General features: G+C 35.2%; 1 protein-coding gene across 2 annotated transcripts in view; it reads left to right on the top strand.

Moving 5' to 3' along the window:
* Window positions 1–16,060: 16,060 nt before the first annotated feature.
* Window positions 16,061–19,005, top strand: part of phactr3a (phosphatase and actin regulator 3a) — a 113,658-nt gene continuing 110,713 nt past the window's right edge. Inside the window, exon 1 of one of the 2 annotated variants that reach the window (XR_015522852.1) lies at window positions 16,061–16,331. Coding sequence is in view for 1 of the 2 variants with exons in the window: in NM_001114411.1 (NP_001107883.1) it covers window positions 16,226–16,331 (106 nt within the window). In the remaining variant the exon portion in view is untranslated. 2 annotated transcript variants of the gene reach the window in all.

Genomic DNA, 19,005 nt, shown 5'->3' with positions numbered 1-19,005 from the left:
GACAGCATGGACCAATCGGAGAACAGTATTCAGACGCATGACCAATGAGAGACGAGAATCTGCAATCTGACCAATCCTAGCAAACATTGGTCGGACGACGACGTGCTCTCCCCGGCCAAAAGATGTCGCTCCGCGACGGCATCAATGGTGTACTGATGGTCTGAAAGCGACGTGCAGCCAAAATTCGTCGCGACCGCACGGCACAAATGCACAACATGTCCTAAAATGCATTAATATATGCTTGTATCAAGGGCGTAGGTTTGCACTTGACATTGGTGAGGACTGGTGGACGAGTCACCCCCGCCAAGAGTGAATAATGTTTATATATATATATATATATATATATATATATATATATATATATATATATATATATATATTGCTATTTATTATTTAACTGCTATATTAAGTAATCCTATTTTCTTACAATTTATTAAGTTAAATTAAATAGTCATGTGTGTAGCCAAGGGGGGTCAGGTGGTTTGAAAGACCAAAAGTTGGATTATTATTATTATTATGTTTGAATTTATTTTATTATTCAAATGGCTAAATTCTCACTGAGGAAGGTTGAATGCGCCGGCCAGTTTGTTATTTGCCTAGGCTTCAGTTTTTAATTTAAATCAAGTTTTAACAGATTTCCCAAAAAAATTATAATTATAAAATTGTATTTTAAAAATAAGTATATTTCATATTTGAAGAGTTTAGATGCAAAAACCTCTCAATGCCATTTAATATTTTCTTCTAAAATGAGCATTTTTCTCCAACTCCTGTGTGTAGACTCAGTGATTTATCTTTTGTAGTGACAAATACGTTATTTTCATTGCCTTTAAAGTGAAATAACTGAACATGAATATACAAGGCTGAGAAAAATGCTCATTTTACATGGCATTTAGAGGTTTTGGCATCTGTACTCTTCATTTCTTTATTCTAACAATTTAAAGTCCTAATTTCTAGCTTTAATAAAAAACTTTATTAAAACTTACAGTTTAAACGTGTAAATAAAGCAATTTTACAAAATGGTAGGAAATAGTTTTGGTACATCAAAAAGTGTAGTTATAATAACTATCCAACAAGATTACTCAGCAAAAATTAGCTCCTTATATGTCACTAAAATGTATTATTTATACCTCAGGTGGATAACTGCAAAAAGGTTGTTTTTCAGAAAACAAATAACCCCTCCTTTCAATAAGCTGGCTACAGGCCTGAAAGTGTCATGTTAAAATAATGTTTATTAACTGATAAAGATAGAGTTTAATAAAGACTTTCGTTCATTTTTCGTACAAATTAAAAATGTCTCATAGTATTATTGAAAGATGGAGCACATGCTGTAGTTTTTCTGACAAACTGTTTCACCTGAACTTGGAGATGTTACTCTAAGAGATTAGGAGAACTGGCAGGGTCATATACGTTTACAAGTAGGTGTTTATTCTGCACATTTACATGCACATACATATAAACTCGCAGCATGCAAACACACCTATACATACTCGCATATACATATAAACTCGATTCTCGCATAAATACCCACATTTACATGCACATACATATAAACTCGCAGCATGCAAACACACCTATACATACCCGCATATACATATAAACTCGGTCTATGCATATACACCCTCAACAACACGCGCACATACACAAACTCACTGCATGCAAACACATCTATAACATCTCGCGCAAACATACAAAAAAATTCAAATAAATAAAATTCACAAACATTTATCACGAATCTGGTTATTGCAAAGCTTATGAAATAGAAATAATGTGATTAATAGAGGGATTAAATATGTTAAATTATGAACATATGTTATATAAAATATGAGTCTATATAAATAGACTATTCAAAATAAGAAATATTTTTATTTAAAACCTTTTCATTTAATTAGGTAATTACATACACAAATATAAATGGACTGATAGAACCCTTAAAGGACATTCAAAAAGCAACCAGAACTATAAATATAAATGTATACTCAAACTAAACTCCTCTATTCTATTGCAAATGTTAATGTATCCTATAGTCTTCTTGTTTTGTTTTTTACATTTTTATAATTATTATGCTTTTTATGTGTTTTTACAATGTGGGTGTCAAAATTGCAAGATTTTGGTATCATTTTGATTGTTAATTATTCAGCACATACAAAAAAAAAAAAAAAAATCCGCTGATTAAAAGTCTCTGCTCATCATGTTGGTCAAGTTAACCCCCATGGAAAAGCTATATATTTTATCTGGACACTCCTTTTGTGTTTAATAACTACTACTTATATTTTTACAGCAGCTGGCATCCAGCATTTTGGTGCATTAGCCTGTTTATTGGTGACAGGAAAACCCACTTAAGTGTAAATAATAAAACAAACATAAAAAACTAATATTAGACAAACATATTTTATTCAAAATAATTACTTAAGCAACTTTATATTTATTAAACCATAATAACATTTCCGATAATTTAATTGCATAATAAACCTTTAATTTTGCAGGAGCATTCCTTTGCATTACCTTTTTATTTATTTATTTTTTAGAATTAGCATAATCTATTTTCATAATTCAACAGATGTAATTCCTCTATTAATCACATTATTTCTGTTTCTTAAGGTTTGCAATAACCTGATTTATGACAAATAATAATCTTGTTCATTACACTCAAAGGACTTTTACGTTGAAATTAAACGACTTCCTTTTAAAGTGAAATAACTTCCTTTTACTGTGAAAATTCATGCATACACACATATGAAATCACTTGCATATATGTGTGTTTGTGTGTGTATATATATATATATATATATATATATATATATATATATATATATATATATATATGCAAGTGATTTCATATGTTTATATGCATGAATTCTCAGTGTAAAAGAAAGTTATTTCACTTTAAAAGGAAGCAGTTTAATTTCAACGTAAAAGTCTGTTCAGCATAAATTACAGAGATCATTATTTGTTATGAATCAAGTTATGGCAAAGCTTAAGAAACAGAAATAATGTAATTAATAAACCCATAGCTAATATTTTAATAGCATAATATACCTTTAATTTTGCTAAAGCATTCCTTAGCATTATCTTTTTATATATTTTTTGAATTAGCATAATCTATTTTCATAATTCAACACATTTAATACCTCTATTAATCACATAATTTCTGTTTCTTAAGCTTTGCAATAACTTGATTCATGACAAATAATTATCTCGTATATTTATGCTCAACTGACTTTTATGTTGAAATGAAACTACTTCCTTTTAAAGTAAAATAACTTCCTTTTACACTGAGAATTCATGCATATACACATATGAAATCACTTGCATAAACACACACACACACACACACACACACACACACACACACACACAACTAACTGTATATATGTTTGTGAATTTTATTTTGTATGTTTGCAAGAGTGTTATCTGGGTGTTTATGCACACATCAAGTTTACATTCATATGTGAGAGTTTATGGGTGCAGATGCATGGATTGAGTTTATATGTATATGCGAGTGTGTATAGGTGTGTTTGCATGCTGCGAGTTTATATGTATGTGTGTGTGTGTGTGTGTGTGTGTGTGCGTGTGTGTGTGTGTGTGTGTGTGTGTGTGTGTGTGTGTAAATGTGGGTGTTTATGTGAGAATCAAGTTTATATGTATATGCGAGTGTGTATAGGTGTGTTTGCATGCGTCAAGTTTATATGTACATACACAAGTTTCATCTGTGTTGTTTTGAACATCCAGGAGTATAGGTGTATATGCGAGTAATTCATAGGTGTATATGCATGCGTTTTATGTATGTGTTGATAAGCGAAGTTGGATTTAAATCCTACGTGGCACCTCATATTTTCATCACTTTCTTTAAAAACATTAGTTATTGTCATTAGTCATTAGTTTAAAAACATTAGTTACAGAGCACTGCGCACCAGAACAGCCCAACAGAGAAACAGTTTCTTCCCTCAGGCAATTCATCTCATAAAGACTTGATAATAATAATTGTGGAACAAACATCACTACTTGCAATACACTTTATACACATATACACTTATTTAACAACACACTTTACATGCCAAATTGCACATAACAGCTGCACATATAACATTGTTTATAGTATTAGCTCTACATTGTCTATTTGTATATTTGCATTCACTACTGCTTTTTTATATATTTATTATCTGTTTTTTATTTGTCCTGTCTCTGTAACTCTCTTGCACTGTAGAAGCTCTGTCATGAAAACAAATTCCTCGTATGTGCAAACATACTTGACAATAAAGCTCTTTCTGATTCTGATTCTGATTAAAAATGGAGTAAAATCATCAGCAAATAATTTATACAGCTCTGCTGTAAATCCATCACACCCAGGGGATTTTTTTAAACTCTTTGTATTTCTTTCAAAGTTATATTGCCATCACAAAAAAAAAAATCTGTCAGAGTCATATATATGCTTTATATAATTAATTGAGTCCATAAATGAGGAGGAGGTATCCTCTGAGCATCTTGATTTATAAAGATTTATCTTTTAATTTTGTTTGTAAAGCTGCCATTTTAGATTTTTTTTCTAACGACATGCTATCAAAATTACAAGTTGTAGATAAACTACTTATCAGGTTGTCTTCAAGAATCTTTCTTTTTTTAGCTAAATCGGCTCCAACTTTTCTTAAATAAACACTTATTTTCTTAAATAACCTCTTTCTCAGCTGAGGTTACTTCTGCAAAGCAGACGTATTACCGTCTGAAAATCAACAATGCCACTAATCCTCGCCTACTTTTTAAAACATTTTCCTCCCTCCTCTATCCTCCTCCTCCACCCGCATCCTCCACACTTACTACTGATGACTTTGCTACATTCTTCTGCACCAAAACTGCAAAAATCAGTGCTCAATTTGCTGCACCTACAACAAACACGCAAGATACAACACCAACACCACACACACTCACCTCTTTTTCTCAGCTCTCTGAGTCTGAGGTGTCTAAACTTGTGCTATCTAGCCATGCAACCACCTGTCCACTCGATCCCATTCCCTCTCATCTCTTGCAAGCCATCTCTCCTGCAGTCATACCAACACTGACTCACATAATTAACACATCTCTTGACTCTGGTTTATTCCCCACTACATTTAAGCAGGCTAGGGTAACCCCACTGCTAAAGAAACCCAACCTGGACCATACGCTACTTGAAAACTACAGACCAGTATCCCTGCTTCCATTCATGGCCAAGATTCTGGAGAAAGTAGTGTTCAATCAAGTCCTGGACTTTCTTACTCAAAACAATCTCATGGACAACAAGCAATCCGGCTTTAAGAAAGGCCACTCAACTGAGACTGCCCTGCTCTCGGTCGTGGAGGATCTCAGACTGGCTAAAGCAGACTCTAAATCATCAGTCCTCATTTTGCTGGACTTGTCAGCTGCTTTTGACACTGTCAACCACCAGATCCTGCTATCTACGCTTGAGTCACTGGGCGTTGCGGGCACTGTTATACAATGGTTCAGATCTTACCTCTCTGACAGGTCATTCAGGGTGTCTTGGAGGGGAGAGGTGTCCAACCTACAGCATCTAAACACTGGGGTACCTCAAGGCTCTGTTCTTGGGCCACTTCTCTTCTCCATCTACACATCATCTCTAGGACCAGTCATCCAGAGACATGGATTCTCCTACCACTGCTATGCTGATGATACCCAGCTATACCTCTCTTTTCATCCAGATGATCCCTCGGTTCCAGCTCGTATCTCAGCCTGCCTGTTGGATATTTCACACTGGATGAAAGATCATCATCTTCAGCTGAACCTCGCAAAAACGGAAATGCTTGTAGTTTCTGCCAACCCGACTCTACACCATAACTTTTCAATCCAGATGGATGGGGCAACCATTACTGCATCCAAAATGGTGAAAAGCCTTGGAGTAACGATTGATGACCAACTAAACTTCTCTGACCACATTTCTAGAACTGCTCGATCGTGCAGATTTGCACTCTATAACATCAGAAAGATCCGACCCTTCTTATCTGAACATGCAGCTCAACTCCTTGTTCAAGCTCTTGTTCTCTCCAAACTGGATTACTGCAACTCTCTACTAGCTGGGCTTCCAGCTAACTCTATCAAGCCTCTTCAACTGCTCCAGAATGCAGCAGCACGAGTTGTCTTCAATGAACCTAAACGAGCACATGTCACTCCGCTGCTAGTCCGTTTGCACTGGCTGCCAGTTGCTGCTCGCATCAAATTCAAAACTCTGATGTTTGCCTACAAAGTGACTTCTGGCCTAGCACCTTCTTATCTGCACTCACTTCTGCAGATCTATGTGCCCTCCAGAAACTTGCGTTCTGTGAATGAACGTCGCCTCGTGGTTCCATCCCAAAGAGGGAAAAAATCACTTTCGCGAACGCTCACGCTCAATCTGCCCAGTTGGTGGAATGAACTCCCTAACTGCATCAGAACAGCAGAGTCACTCGCTATTTTCAAGAAACGACTAAAAACTCAACTATTTAGTCTCCACTTCACTTCTTAATCTGCAATTGCCTATTTGAATATCACACTAACTGTACAAAAAAAAAAAAAAACACTACTAACACTTCCCTTCTTAGACTTTACAGACCTGAAACTTGCCTTTAGTACTTATTCATTGTTGCTCTTAGTTGTGTAAATTGCTTCCTTGTCCTCATTTGTAAGTCGCTTTGGATAAAAGCGTCTGCTAAATGACTAAATGTAAATGTAAATGTAAACACCAATTTCAAACTTAAGAAGCTCCCAATTTGAACAAAATGAATTTTGAGTTGTGGCTGTTTTCCAATATTTAGCAATTAACTCTTTAATTTTATCCTTTACATCATCTGATTCTAATAACAAGCTGTTTAATTTCCATAAAGAGGCTCTCTTATGATCTGTTTTGTAATTTGCCCTTAATGGTGTATTGAGTAAGATAGTTTTGTGATCAGTCAAATGTGTACATTGAATGCTAGTTTGTAGATCAAACTTAGCCATATTATTTGAGATTAACCAAAAATCAATTCGGGATTGACTTGAGCCACTTTTGTTGGACCAGGTATACTCCATATTATTAGGAAATCTCTCTTGCCAAATGTATACCAACTAAAATTTGTCTTGTAGGTCTAATAGTGTTAGACTGCGCTTTTTGAAGGATATCTGTCTAATAAATTGTTAATGGATACATTAAAATCTCCACCTAAAATGATAAATGCCTTAAGGAATTTGTTTGACCAATATGTAAGCTTTTTTTTTTTTTTTTAGAAATAATAATAAAAATATTAATTAAATATAAAAAATGAACAAAAAATAATAATAATAAATATATAAAAACAAAAAGTCATCCAATAGTTTAGACTCATTTGAATGACAATTGTACAATAACTTAACACTTTTTAATAAACAAGTATATAAAAAAAATAGAAAATAAATAATAAATAAAATCATAATAATAAATTCAGATTCACTCTTTACATTTATGAGGCTTATGGCTAACAGAAAAAGTTGCTTGTTGTGTAAGTACCAAGCTTTAAATATTAGGATGATTTTTCTGAAGTAGATCTCAGTCCCAAGTGGCACGCAATGTCTACTCCGATGGGCAGCTCTGCTGTGATGTTTAATGAGACCTGCTTGAAGAGGTTGATGATCATCTGCTTTACATTCTCCCCTGTTTTTTCTGGAATGCAATGCAGCAACACATAAATTCTAACTTCTCTTGTATGCGTCCAAATCATTACCCCTCTCACAAAGTTTTTCGTTGACTTTCTCTAGTTTTTCGATTTTCCTTTTAAATTCTTTGGACTTTTCGTTCAGGCACTTAACCTCTTCACCTTGGAACTCGAGGGAGTTGATTATCTGTTTTATAGAATTTGAGTTTTCAAGTACCGTTTTTTCAATCCCATGAATTTAAAAAAAATAAAGGAATAAAACAATGGCTTTGTAGCTCATAACTTTTGCAACATCTTTGAGTTAGTTCCTGAACATGAACTTATTCCCGGGTCCGGGCAAACTTTCAGAGCTACTTCAAAAGCAACTTGCTACGATGCAATCTTGGCCCTTCCTACATATATATTCAGTGGTTAATATTACCGCAATCAGTCTTTGTCAGGTGGCGTCACCCTCATAAACACCGAATTGCATTATTTGTGTTGTATCCCTGTTGATGTTAGCTGTTATATGGCTTTAGTGTCTTTTCGCAGAGTAAATACAGTGTTACATTATTGTTGTGTTAAGGGCTGTAAAAAATGATCATGATAGATATTTTAAATTTCCCATTTGGAAAGGATATTGACGGACTGTAGCGGTAACAAGAGGCGCAACGGTTGTCCCAGCCTGCTGCATTGAGATGCAAAATATATCTTCATTTCTCCGTTTCTTGTCAGATTAGTCCCTTTATTAATCTAGGGTCGCCACAGTGGAATAAACTGTCAACTGATCCAGCAAGTTTTTACGAAGCGGATGCCCTTCCAGCCACAACCCATCTCTGGGAAACATCCACACACACTTATACACTACGGACAATTTAGCCTATATCCAATTCACCTTTACCGCATGTCTTTGGACTGTGGGGGAAACCAGAGCACCCGGAGGAAACCAACGCGAAGGCAGGGAGAACATGCAAACTCCACACAGAAACGGCAACTGAGCTGAGGCTTGAACCAGCGACCCAGCAACCTTCTTGCTGTGAGTCGACAGCACTACTGAGCCACTGCCCTTTACTGAAAACAAATATATTTTTTTGGTAAAATCATTCCATTAAATGTTTAAACCTCCAGACTGTAGCTTCATGAATCTGCAGTTAAAAAAAAAATCTTTTTCACAGTAGAAAAAATATAAACATATTGGATGACAACGGGATCAGTAAATGTTCTTTCTGGGAGTTAATGCTTAAAAGTTCAAAATTAAATTCAGGTTTCTTATGCTCAAATTTGTCATTTTCTATAAGCATGTAACATTATAGTACATTTCTTTTTTACTTATTCTTTTTATGTGTAATATTTTTGCTGTATATACATTTCTAACTTTGTCATTGCCAGCCAAGCTGCATATGAGATGGAGACAGACCCACACTGAGCACCATCTCTACATCTGGGCCACACAGAAACTACACAGACAGACACTGTACACTCTGCAATACAAACTAAGAGGAGGGAAAGAAAACCAACACTGCAGTCAGCTGAAGATGTGGATGAACAACATGCTGAGAAGGAGACACGTGAGGTTGAAAATGGTGAGAGACACTGATGAGGAGACACACAACACTAAGGAGGTAGCTGAGACAAACTGAATGTAAATTGTGTATGGACACGTGTAGAAGTAAACCGTATGTTGGAGGAGAACTGACAGCTGCTGTGTGAACTTGAAGAACAGAGGATGTCTGATGGATTTTGTGGCAATAATGATGCTAAAGTACTAAATAGTAAAAAAAAAACACAATGTCTCAACAACAAGCACAGAGCCATAAACACGATACTCCCTTGTGAAGGTGAAGATGTCACATTAAAGCATAGGTTTGTAAATAAATAAATGGAGGATGACCTACAATGTGTTGTTAACTCATTTATTGTTTATGTTCTTCACAATAACAAAACTGGTACATCAAAACCAAACACAAGAACTGAGACAAGTGCTTTTGCTCAAATTTAAACATTAAGTCAATAAGTAGTTTGATCTAAATAGCTCACCCACAAATTTAAAGTGACTTACTATTTACCTGCCATCAAGGGGTTCTAAAACTTTATGAGTTTATTTTTTCTCTTTACACTAATAAAGATATCATGAAGCTGAAAATCTGTTGTAGGAATTGTAGGAAAACCAACAAATAATGGAAGTCAATAGTTACAGGTTTTTAGCTTTTATCATATCTGTATTTGCGTTCAACATTTCTTAATGTTTGTGTGTATTATTTTATTTAATGTTTTTTGTTGTTGTTGTTGCACTCTATGCACTCAATATATCTGATTAAATAAATTGATACTAGTATTCACATTTTTTGTTCTGTTGCTTTCATTACATTTATTGTTAGTATTTGTAAAATACTTTGGATACAAACATCTGCCCAATAGTTTGTAAATGTAAATATTAGATGTAACTAATGAATTAACTTCTTATAATAAAACTTAGAAATACTAACTGTGGTTTAATAGTGTTTAAACTAAACATATATTAAGACATTGATGATATACAGTATGATTTGTCATTATCAGCAATGAGGGAACGGCGGCAGCGTACTCCGTTGGTTTGCAGTTTATTCAAACGGATTTATATCCTGAATGTAAGTCAGTTTATCAAAATGACGATCCCTGGCATGCTTGTTTAGTTTACTGCGGTACCACATACTCTCGATCTTCTTGTACTACTCCAGCTTGACCTTTTTTATGCATTATGTGTCTCTCTCAAGTTGTCTTGCGAAGCAATACCACAAAAATGGCGCTGGTGTGACGTCACACACAACAAACGCATGTGACTGACATAGACCGATTATTTAAAATTTATAATATCTAATATTTAATATCTGAAAACTTGTTTCTGTTGTGGAATACAATCTTTACAACTTGAGTTTGATGGCTTATAAAGTAGAATAATAAAAGTTTACTTTTACTCTTGCTATACTTTTTTTTTTTTTTTTTTGGAGATGACTATTTAATTGGTCTCTGTTAATCCAAAGAGAAAGAACTTGTTTACCTTACTTACTCTCAGGGCTGTTTATATTGAAGTTGATGTTTAGCCACACCATGTTAGTGTCTTGTAACATATAATTTTTTCGAGGTGTGTCGTTAGCTGGAGGAAACCCACATGAACACGAGGAGAACTTGCAAACTCCACACAGAAATGCCAACTATACTAATGCAGTATAACTTTAATTATAACATTCTGCTATAAAACCAATCACATTTACAACTGTGTAGTTCAGTGCTGTATAATCAGAATCTGCCTTTGTCTTGATTCACTGACCAATGTCTCTGCAATGTCCTCTATCCATCGAGTGACAGTATGTACGCTTAAAACTAAATATGATTAGATTAAACCATTTAAGTTGAAACATTAAATTTCAGTCATAGCCTTTTTGTTGCTTAACATTAATACAAACTAATAAAAGTTTACATAAAATTTAAATTGACAATCTCTAAACTATTCACATCATTCTCCCTCTTGTCTCAGATGGGATAGTGGGTCAAATCAAAGGTTACCATGGGCCAACTTTCTTGCCCTAGTTTGGGTATCTCTGGTATAAATGAACACAATCTTTCTTTGTTAAAGTGGTAAACTTTAAATTCACTTGCCTTGAAAACACATCGGAATGATAATGAAAAAAAATTCACACTGTTATATTAGGGTTAATTTTAACCCCAACTTGACATTGCAGATCTTGCGATGTGACTATTGTGGATTTGCACATTGCGATATTGATGCTGCTGAAACGGAATATTGTACAGCTCTAATTTGGACTGTGTGAAACCGGTGCACTCCACATATTAAAAGAGAACATGCACTCCACATATTAAAGAGCTCCTATTATGGGTTTGTGAAAATGTAACATAGCTCTGAGTGAAGTGAAATATCCAGCAGATGTTTAAATCTCACCATGTTTAAAATTATTGATTCAACTATAAAAGAGTCAACTCATAGTGGTTCAAATGAATTGCTGCTGTAATGAATCTTAAGCCATGTCGGCGTGATGTTCATATGGAACTCAAGCCACTGTTTTTACTTATGGTTAAGAATATAGCCATATGCTGGTGTTTAACTGCATTGCTTTAATGTACTCCTGCATTGGGCTCAAACATACTCTATTCACTCTGACTATTTCAAAATTGTTGATAAGTCATGGTGGCCATTTCTCTGTCTCGTGCTAAACACAGTCGACCAATCTCAACCGACTGGGTCATCGGACTAATCATATAGGAGTTGTTGGGATAATTTGGTAAAGATAAATGCATATTATAAGACAATGAAAGTGTTTTTTGACCTTGCATGTATATCAGACTGTTGTTGGAGAACCCCAAAACCTAATTTTTTTAAATGCATTAAAGGGGCTCTTTAATGCCTCCTAGTGCAACTGGGACTCAAACCAGCAACCTTCTTCCTGTAAGCCTGTAAACCACTGAGCCATCATTGACACATCAAAATGTTTTTATTTTTTTTTATTTTAGCTCATAGTATTTCTGAAATTATCTCTATGGCAACAGGTCATGACTGGTTGAGTGGACTTTTTTCAGTGAAAGGTGGCATATGGTGTTTTATAACACACTTACTATTGTAATTATTAATTCATTTTAAAAAAAGCTCTCTAGAAAGGTAGCATTTTCCCATCACAGTTTTTATTGTATCATTGTATTCGTACATTTGGAATATGAAAATTAAAAAGCAGTTTATCATTACTTTGAGAAAAGGTTAAATAATTTTTCTAAAAATCATTCTTAAAATTATTTCAGAACTTGGTAACCCATTGTCTATATTTAATATATTCATATATTTCTTTCTATTTAACTTATTTATCTTTTTTTTAAAATCTCTTTTTAAAATCAATTTCTAAAAGATGTTTGATGTGGCAGTCCTGACATGATAATTTTCCACCATGCGCCACTGTTTAAATAAACTTCTAGCTATAGTCACTAGTTAAATAGACTTCTAACCCCCTCACTCTCTCTCCTACTTTTCTTCCTATCTGATTACTGTCCTACTGTATATCCATGCCTAATATTCGAGTGATCAATTAGTGGTCAATTTTTGTAATGTGTACACCAGGATTTTATATAAATAATATGACTAAAAAGTGGTCATAGACAAATATTTTCTCAATTCAAATAAGTAGGGGCTTGGACTTAGAAACAATATTCCGTAAGTTATGACTTAATAAGCGAATAAAGGCAAAAAGGTCAACAAATAATAAATAAAAAAGAGAGAGAGAGACTTCAGGAATCAAATTCACATTTTGATATTACATTCAGTAAGAATGAAATGTTTTATGAAAGTTGCAATAGTCTTTTCTACAATATGGTGCCAATTTCTAAACTATTGTGTGACACAGAGTAAATGCTTCTTGTTTATTTTTTTCTTCTATTTGACAGGACTCTAGAATGATAGGAAGTGAAGTGGGAAACAGGATCGGGAAATGTCCATGAGCTGTTATTCAAACGGATGCCCAGAGCACTGTTGTGCTTTATGTCGAGAATCTAACCATTAGGCTATCGTGCCGACAAAGTGAGTACTTTTTGACCAAGAAGTAAACTGATTGTAACGTTGGATTGCTATTTACTATTGTTTGATATTATATGAGTAACAGGTTGTCCCATGCTCATGCCATTAAACATTCATTCGTTCATTCATTCGTTCATTCATTTATTTTCCTTGCTTGGTTCCTTATTTATCAAGGGTCATCAAAGCTGAATGACCCACCAACTATTCCAGCATATGTTTTATGCAGCAAATGCCCTTACAGCTGCAACTCAGTACTGGGAAATACCCACACACTCGCAAATTCAGGGTGCACTCACACTATGCTATCCAAACCATGCCCAGGGCCGTTTCTTGGATCGTTTAAGAGGTGTGAGTGCTCTGAATCGGGCTCAGGCACATTTCACCTTGGGCTTTGGCTCTACGATTGTAGTGTGAGTGCAAAGCGCACCTGAGCCCGAAACTGAAGATGAGGCGTTACATTTACTGGACTGTTTAATATGGATTTATTAATTATTCTTACTTCATTATCGAAAAAACAGTTAAACAGAGCATCTGCAGTGTAAGTATAAAAACGAGCCTCCTCCATTCGTCCTCGTTCCTTTTTCTTTACTTTATATTTTCTCTGTACTTTACTCTTTACTCCTTTACTTCCATGGATAACCTCACTCCATTGAGAACATCCATTAGCCTACATATCTAATTTTGTTTGTTAAGCACAAATATTTGTTTCAAAACTATTTCTAAATTCAGTTCTAATTTCCAGCAAATTAATAAAGGAACAATATTAATGAAGTGTGGGCAAAAAACTGAATTACGCATATCCAAACACTCAACCTATTCTTATGCCCCATATGGTGATGCATACGCCTTCAGAACCCGACAGGTGGACAAATCTAAACTTGTTTTTATTAAAACAAGTACAAATATGCAAATAATAAATAAAACTGCTAATAATACATTATACAAATGCAAATTGTCATGAATAAGCTGAAAAAAACCCCTGAGGTGAAGATGGCATTGAGGTTGTAGCTTTTATATTTATGTAGAAAATAATTTTTTTAACATTTTAATCCTTAATTTTTTTTTCATATGTAAAGATATTTGTGTATTGCTGTAAATTATGTGTGTTTAAATGTGTAAGCATTTGGACCCACATACAGTAGGCGTATAACTTACGCGTTCTGCTCTGGACTTTAGACCAGCTTTTAGTTGGTAAATGGCGCAGTCTATTTCAGTTCCTCAAAATAGCAACACGTCAACAATACGCCTAACACACTTCCTTTTTATACCAGAAAGTGGCGCAAATTAATTTACTATTTAAACTATGTGGCGCAAAACATGAAAATTAGGGTTACTGATCTGAAAAAAGCAATAAATCGCACCAAACATGTCTTGTGCCTTATTGTGCTCGGTGTATGATAAGGCTTCTAATGTTTTTTGGTTAAATACATGAAAAAAACTATTGTAAGCAAAAAACATAAATCATAAATGGTTATGCGTTATAGATTAGTTGGATTAACTGAATTGACGGCAATGTGTGTATGTGTGTGTGTGTGTGTGTGTGTGAATTCCATATGAGTGTGTGAGTATTTCCAGGTACTAGGTTGTGACTGGAAGAGCATCTACATTATACATATGTCAGTGTAGTTGGCAGTTCATTCCGCTGTGGCGACCCCTAATGAACCCCAGGGACTAATCCGAAGGAAAATTAATGAATGAACGCAAGGGTGTAGAATTGACATGGATTGAGGGGACATGTCCCCACCAATATCACCGATAATTTAATCGACTTCAAAATAAAATATTGTTCCATCAACCCTTAGTTACCTTCTTGTGCACAGGGGATTAAAATCTAGTTTGAGTATGACTATGAGTTCACTATAATACTATTAACCAAGGCTGTTCAATTAATCAAAATTAAGTTTCGGGATAAAATAAATTGCATCACACACCTCTCTAAATATCTCTACATTCAAACCTCATCAAAGTCAGATTGCAGTACAATCAGGTAAATTGACTTTAACAGGATGTGATTCATTAATTGTTATTTGTATTATTAAGTGGTAATTTTACTATTATGTAAATTATTCATGTTTTTTAAAGCGCAAAAAAACAATTTGCACAATGCATGCGCTCAAGGGAGGCATGGCCCCACCAATGTCAAGAGCGAATCTACGCCTTGAATGAACGAACAAATTAATAAATGTTCATGTCAATCCAATATGAATGTTTCATGAAGGTTGCGATCATTTCAAGCCCGGCTTTGACATTTTTGAGTAAAAAAACATTTCTCGAGGAGAAAATACTTGACTTATTTTTTAATTGTTATTTATTGATTGCTATTGGTCGATCAATTTCAAATCAATTTCTTATGACTGGCAGGTTGTCCCGCCCTCACGAACGTCAGCCAACGTCGTAAGAGAAAGTTTTTTTTAGTTAAAATGACAAGAACCAACACACACACACACACACACACACACACACACACACACACACACACACACACACACACACACACACACTCAAATAGACAAACAATCATGTAAAATAAGCGTAAATACAGCAATACTCCATATGTTACTTCCAGTTTAATGCTCACTTTAAGCAGGCGAAAATACGAGTCATCATGATTCATTCATCTCAAAAACCCTGATTCTCTCCGAATCAACGCCACTAGAAGGTCTGCAAAAGCCCAAATGAATGGATTCATTTACGAAGGCGCTGTAAAACGTCATGCGCTCGCATCCTGTGATTCAGAACGGATGCTCGCCTGTCAGTGGGTCATTGTGGAGTGGATAAAGGTGGCATCTGCGCGCGCGCGTACACACACACACACACACACACACACACACACACACACACACACACACACACACACACACACACACACACACACACACAAATACCCCAGCCTTATGACAGACACTCTCGGTCTCCCTCCCTCATGCACACACACAGTGACTGTAAAGGGTTCCTCTAATTCGGCAATGCCTGCTGCTGGATGCTCTTAGACGCATCCGCCTCACCGACGGCTCCGCTGCCTCCGAAAGGGATTTCATTATTTGACTCACACAAGCTCCTCATGGCTACATCGGACGGAATAGACAAATGTCTTCTGCACAGAGGCAGATCTCAAAGTGACCCGAACATCCTCAGCGAGTCTGGCATCGATCTCTCGCACGGCGCAGGTAAGATGATGCATTTATTGTCTGGAGATGCCATTAGGAAAAAATAAAAGCGCTTTTCACTGCCACGGTGAAAGTGGTTCCACCATCTGCGCTTTCGTTTTAATATTAGGCGCCGCGCGATGGAGATCAATTAAATTACGTCGCCTTTGATGCATACCCCTTGAAATGCATCTGGAAAATAACACCATAGTAATATTTCCCCCTGCGGATCTGTGTTTTTGGTTGCTACAACGAGCAGGAGGAGAGATCATAGCAGACTACCTAGAGATTATGTGCCAACTGTGGCTTATGCTACCATTCAAAATGAGCAGACAAAAAGGTTTATATCCTATGTTAGATTTTTTTTTTGTTCTCCAGTGAGGGAGGGTTCATCCGCGTTATTGTCTTTTGTCTCGTGTGCACTTGTTTCTGCGCGCATCGTTTAATACAGGTTTGATTTTGGATAGCTGATGAAATGGGATGCATTTTTTTGCTGCTTTGGCAACACTGGCTGGTGTGACTGATAGCTTGGTTCCGCACTGAGACTGCGCATTCACTGCTCCTGCCTATTCAACAGAGCAGGTCAACAGAGTCTTCTGGAGATACTGATGAGATGATGCGCTGAAGTCGTATTTTAATGATGCTGTACTAAACACATCTCCGAGAGTCTGAGAGTCTGTTACAAAGTGTGTGGTGTATATTGTTTGTGTTCATTGTGATTCTCTTATCAGACCTGTCAGAAATGTCTGGGTCATTTTACAGTCCAAATTCAGAGAGGAGAAATACAAGGCTGCACTCTTATAGGAAGCTGGAAAGAATAAAGAAAAATAAATCAGGATTTTCTGTATACAATTTTTAAAAATGCATCTGAATACAACAGTGTTATGTAAAAAAATTAAATAACTGAGTTTAGTTTTTATGCACCATGGCATTATGCATTTACCCGAATATTAATCAATTATATGTATAAATAAATAAAAAATTAAATATATTACATGTTTACTAAGTTGAATATATACAGTTGAAGTCAGATTTGTTAGCCCTCCTGAATTATTCACCCCCTGTTTATTTTTCCACCAATTTCTGTTTAACGGAGAGAAGATTTTTTAACACATTTCTTAACATAACAGTTTTAATTACTCATTTCTAATAACTGATATATTTTATCTTGAGATAGCACCATTGCTAATACTCAATATGTAATTACACATCTTTAGCATATGCACATTCATCTTTAGCAGTGTTTCCCCTACTATGATATTAGTTTGGCGCCCTGCCCTCCTAACAGCTTTCCCCGCCCCTCTTGAGGTCAAGTTAATTTTATTTTCTATTTAATGCCAAATCACAACTTTTTATAATAAACAAGCTTTCAGCTCTGTCTTACTCTCTCACTCTGGCCAAATAAAAGTCAACGTAACTTATGTAAAATATTCAGTTAAACATACAACATTAAGTTCCCCCATAATATTAGATATAAAACATATATAATAGTTTTTTTTCTGTGAACAAATAGTGCAATATAAAACATACAGCTAGAATTTTTAATATAAACTACTTTTAAATTTGTAATTATAATTGTAATAATGAATGTGATGATGGAATTTTTTTGGGGGGGGATTTAGGAGAAGTTTACTGTAATATGATATATTTTAAGCTAATATGTCCGTAGTGTATGTGTGTGAATGAGTGTGTATGGGTGTTTCCTAATAATGGGTTGCGGCTGGAAGGGCATCCGCTGCGTAAAACATGTGCTGGATAAGTTTGCGGTTCATTCTGCTGTGGTTAATAACCGGTTAGTTAGGCAGTTAATAACCCCTGAATAATAAAGGGACTACTTTGGAAAGAAAATTAATGACTGAATGAATGAATGAATGAATGAATAATAAGATAAATATAGTAAACAAATCTTCTACATACTGTAAAATGTGGCCTGCAATCAATTCGCGATTTCAGTCTGCAGTAACCAGGATTGTTTTGCTTTGCTCAGTGTCTTGAAGGAATGCAAATAATGCACAATGACCAAGCAATCTGTTTTGAGTAAGAAATAGCGGTTGATCTTTTTTCATCTAAACTTTAAATCTTGATAAAAGCGATTTGTTTGAATCCCAGCTGCGTCACCTTTAGGTTTATTGGTTTATTCTTTTGGGAACACAATTTCATAATCATTCTGCTTTCAATCAATGAGAGCAAGAGTCATGTTAACCTTTCCTCTTTTTAGTGATGAAAAAATCAGATGCGGCATGTCATATCCTCCTCTCTGCACGTTTTTGCAAGAGAGTTCACTGTTAAGTGCAGGCATTTTAAGGGTTTTAAATACAGAGGAGGTTAATTTCAGGATTTATTCAGGACAGATTCTTAACATCTAGAACTAACATCTTAAAAACAGGGGCTGCTTTCAGTGACAATTTTATCTTTAAGTCTTAAAAGGTGTTGTATTTGCGTATTGTGTCTGTTTTTATTAGATATAACTCAAATCTCATTTGTTTCCAATCTTTTCTGTGAGGTATTAGCTTAAAGTCCATGGAAAAATCTAAATTGACCTTTTTTTTTGCATTCCCTCATAGCTAACTAACGGTAAGGCATAGTTTTGTAATTTTTAAGGTGAGCAATTTGTCTCTGTGAGCTACTCCAATGAAAAGCATTTGTTTTGGTAATCTTCAATCAAAGTTTGACCATTTGCTTCCGCATTTAGAGT

The sequence above is a fragment of the Danio rerio genome, chromosome 23 (genome assembly GCF_052040795.2).
Source record: "Danio rerio strain M-AB ecotype USA chromosome 23, GRCz13ab, whole genome shotgun sequence".
Taxonomy (NCBI): domain Eukaryota; kingdom Metazoa; phylum Chordata; class Actinopteri; order Cypriniformes; family Danionidae; genus Danio; species Danio rerio.
Note: the sequence above shows the minus strand (reverse complement) of the source record. Positions and strands in the feature narration are given on the sequence as shown.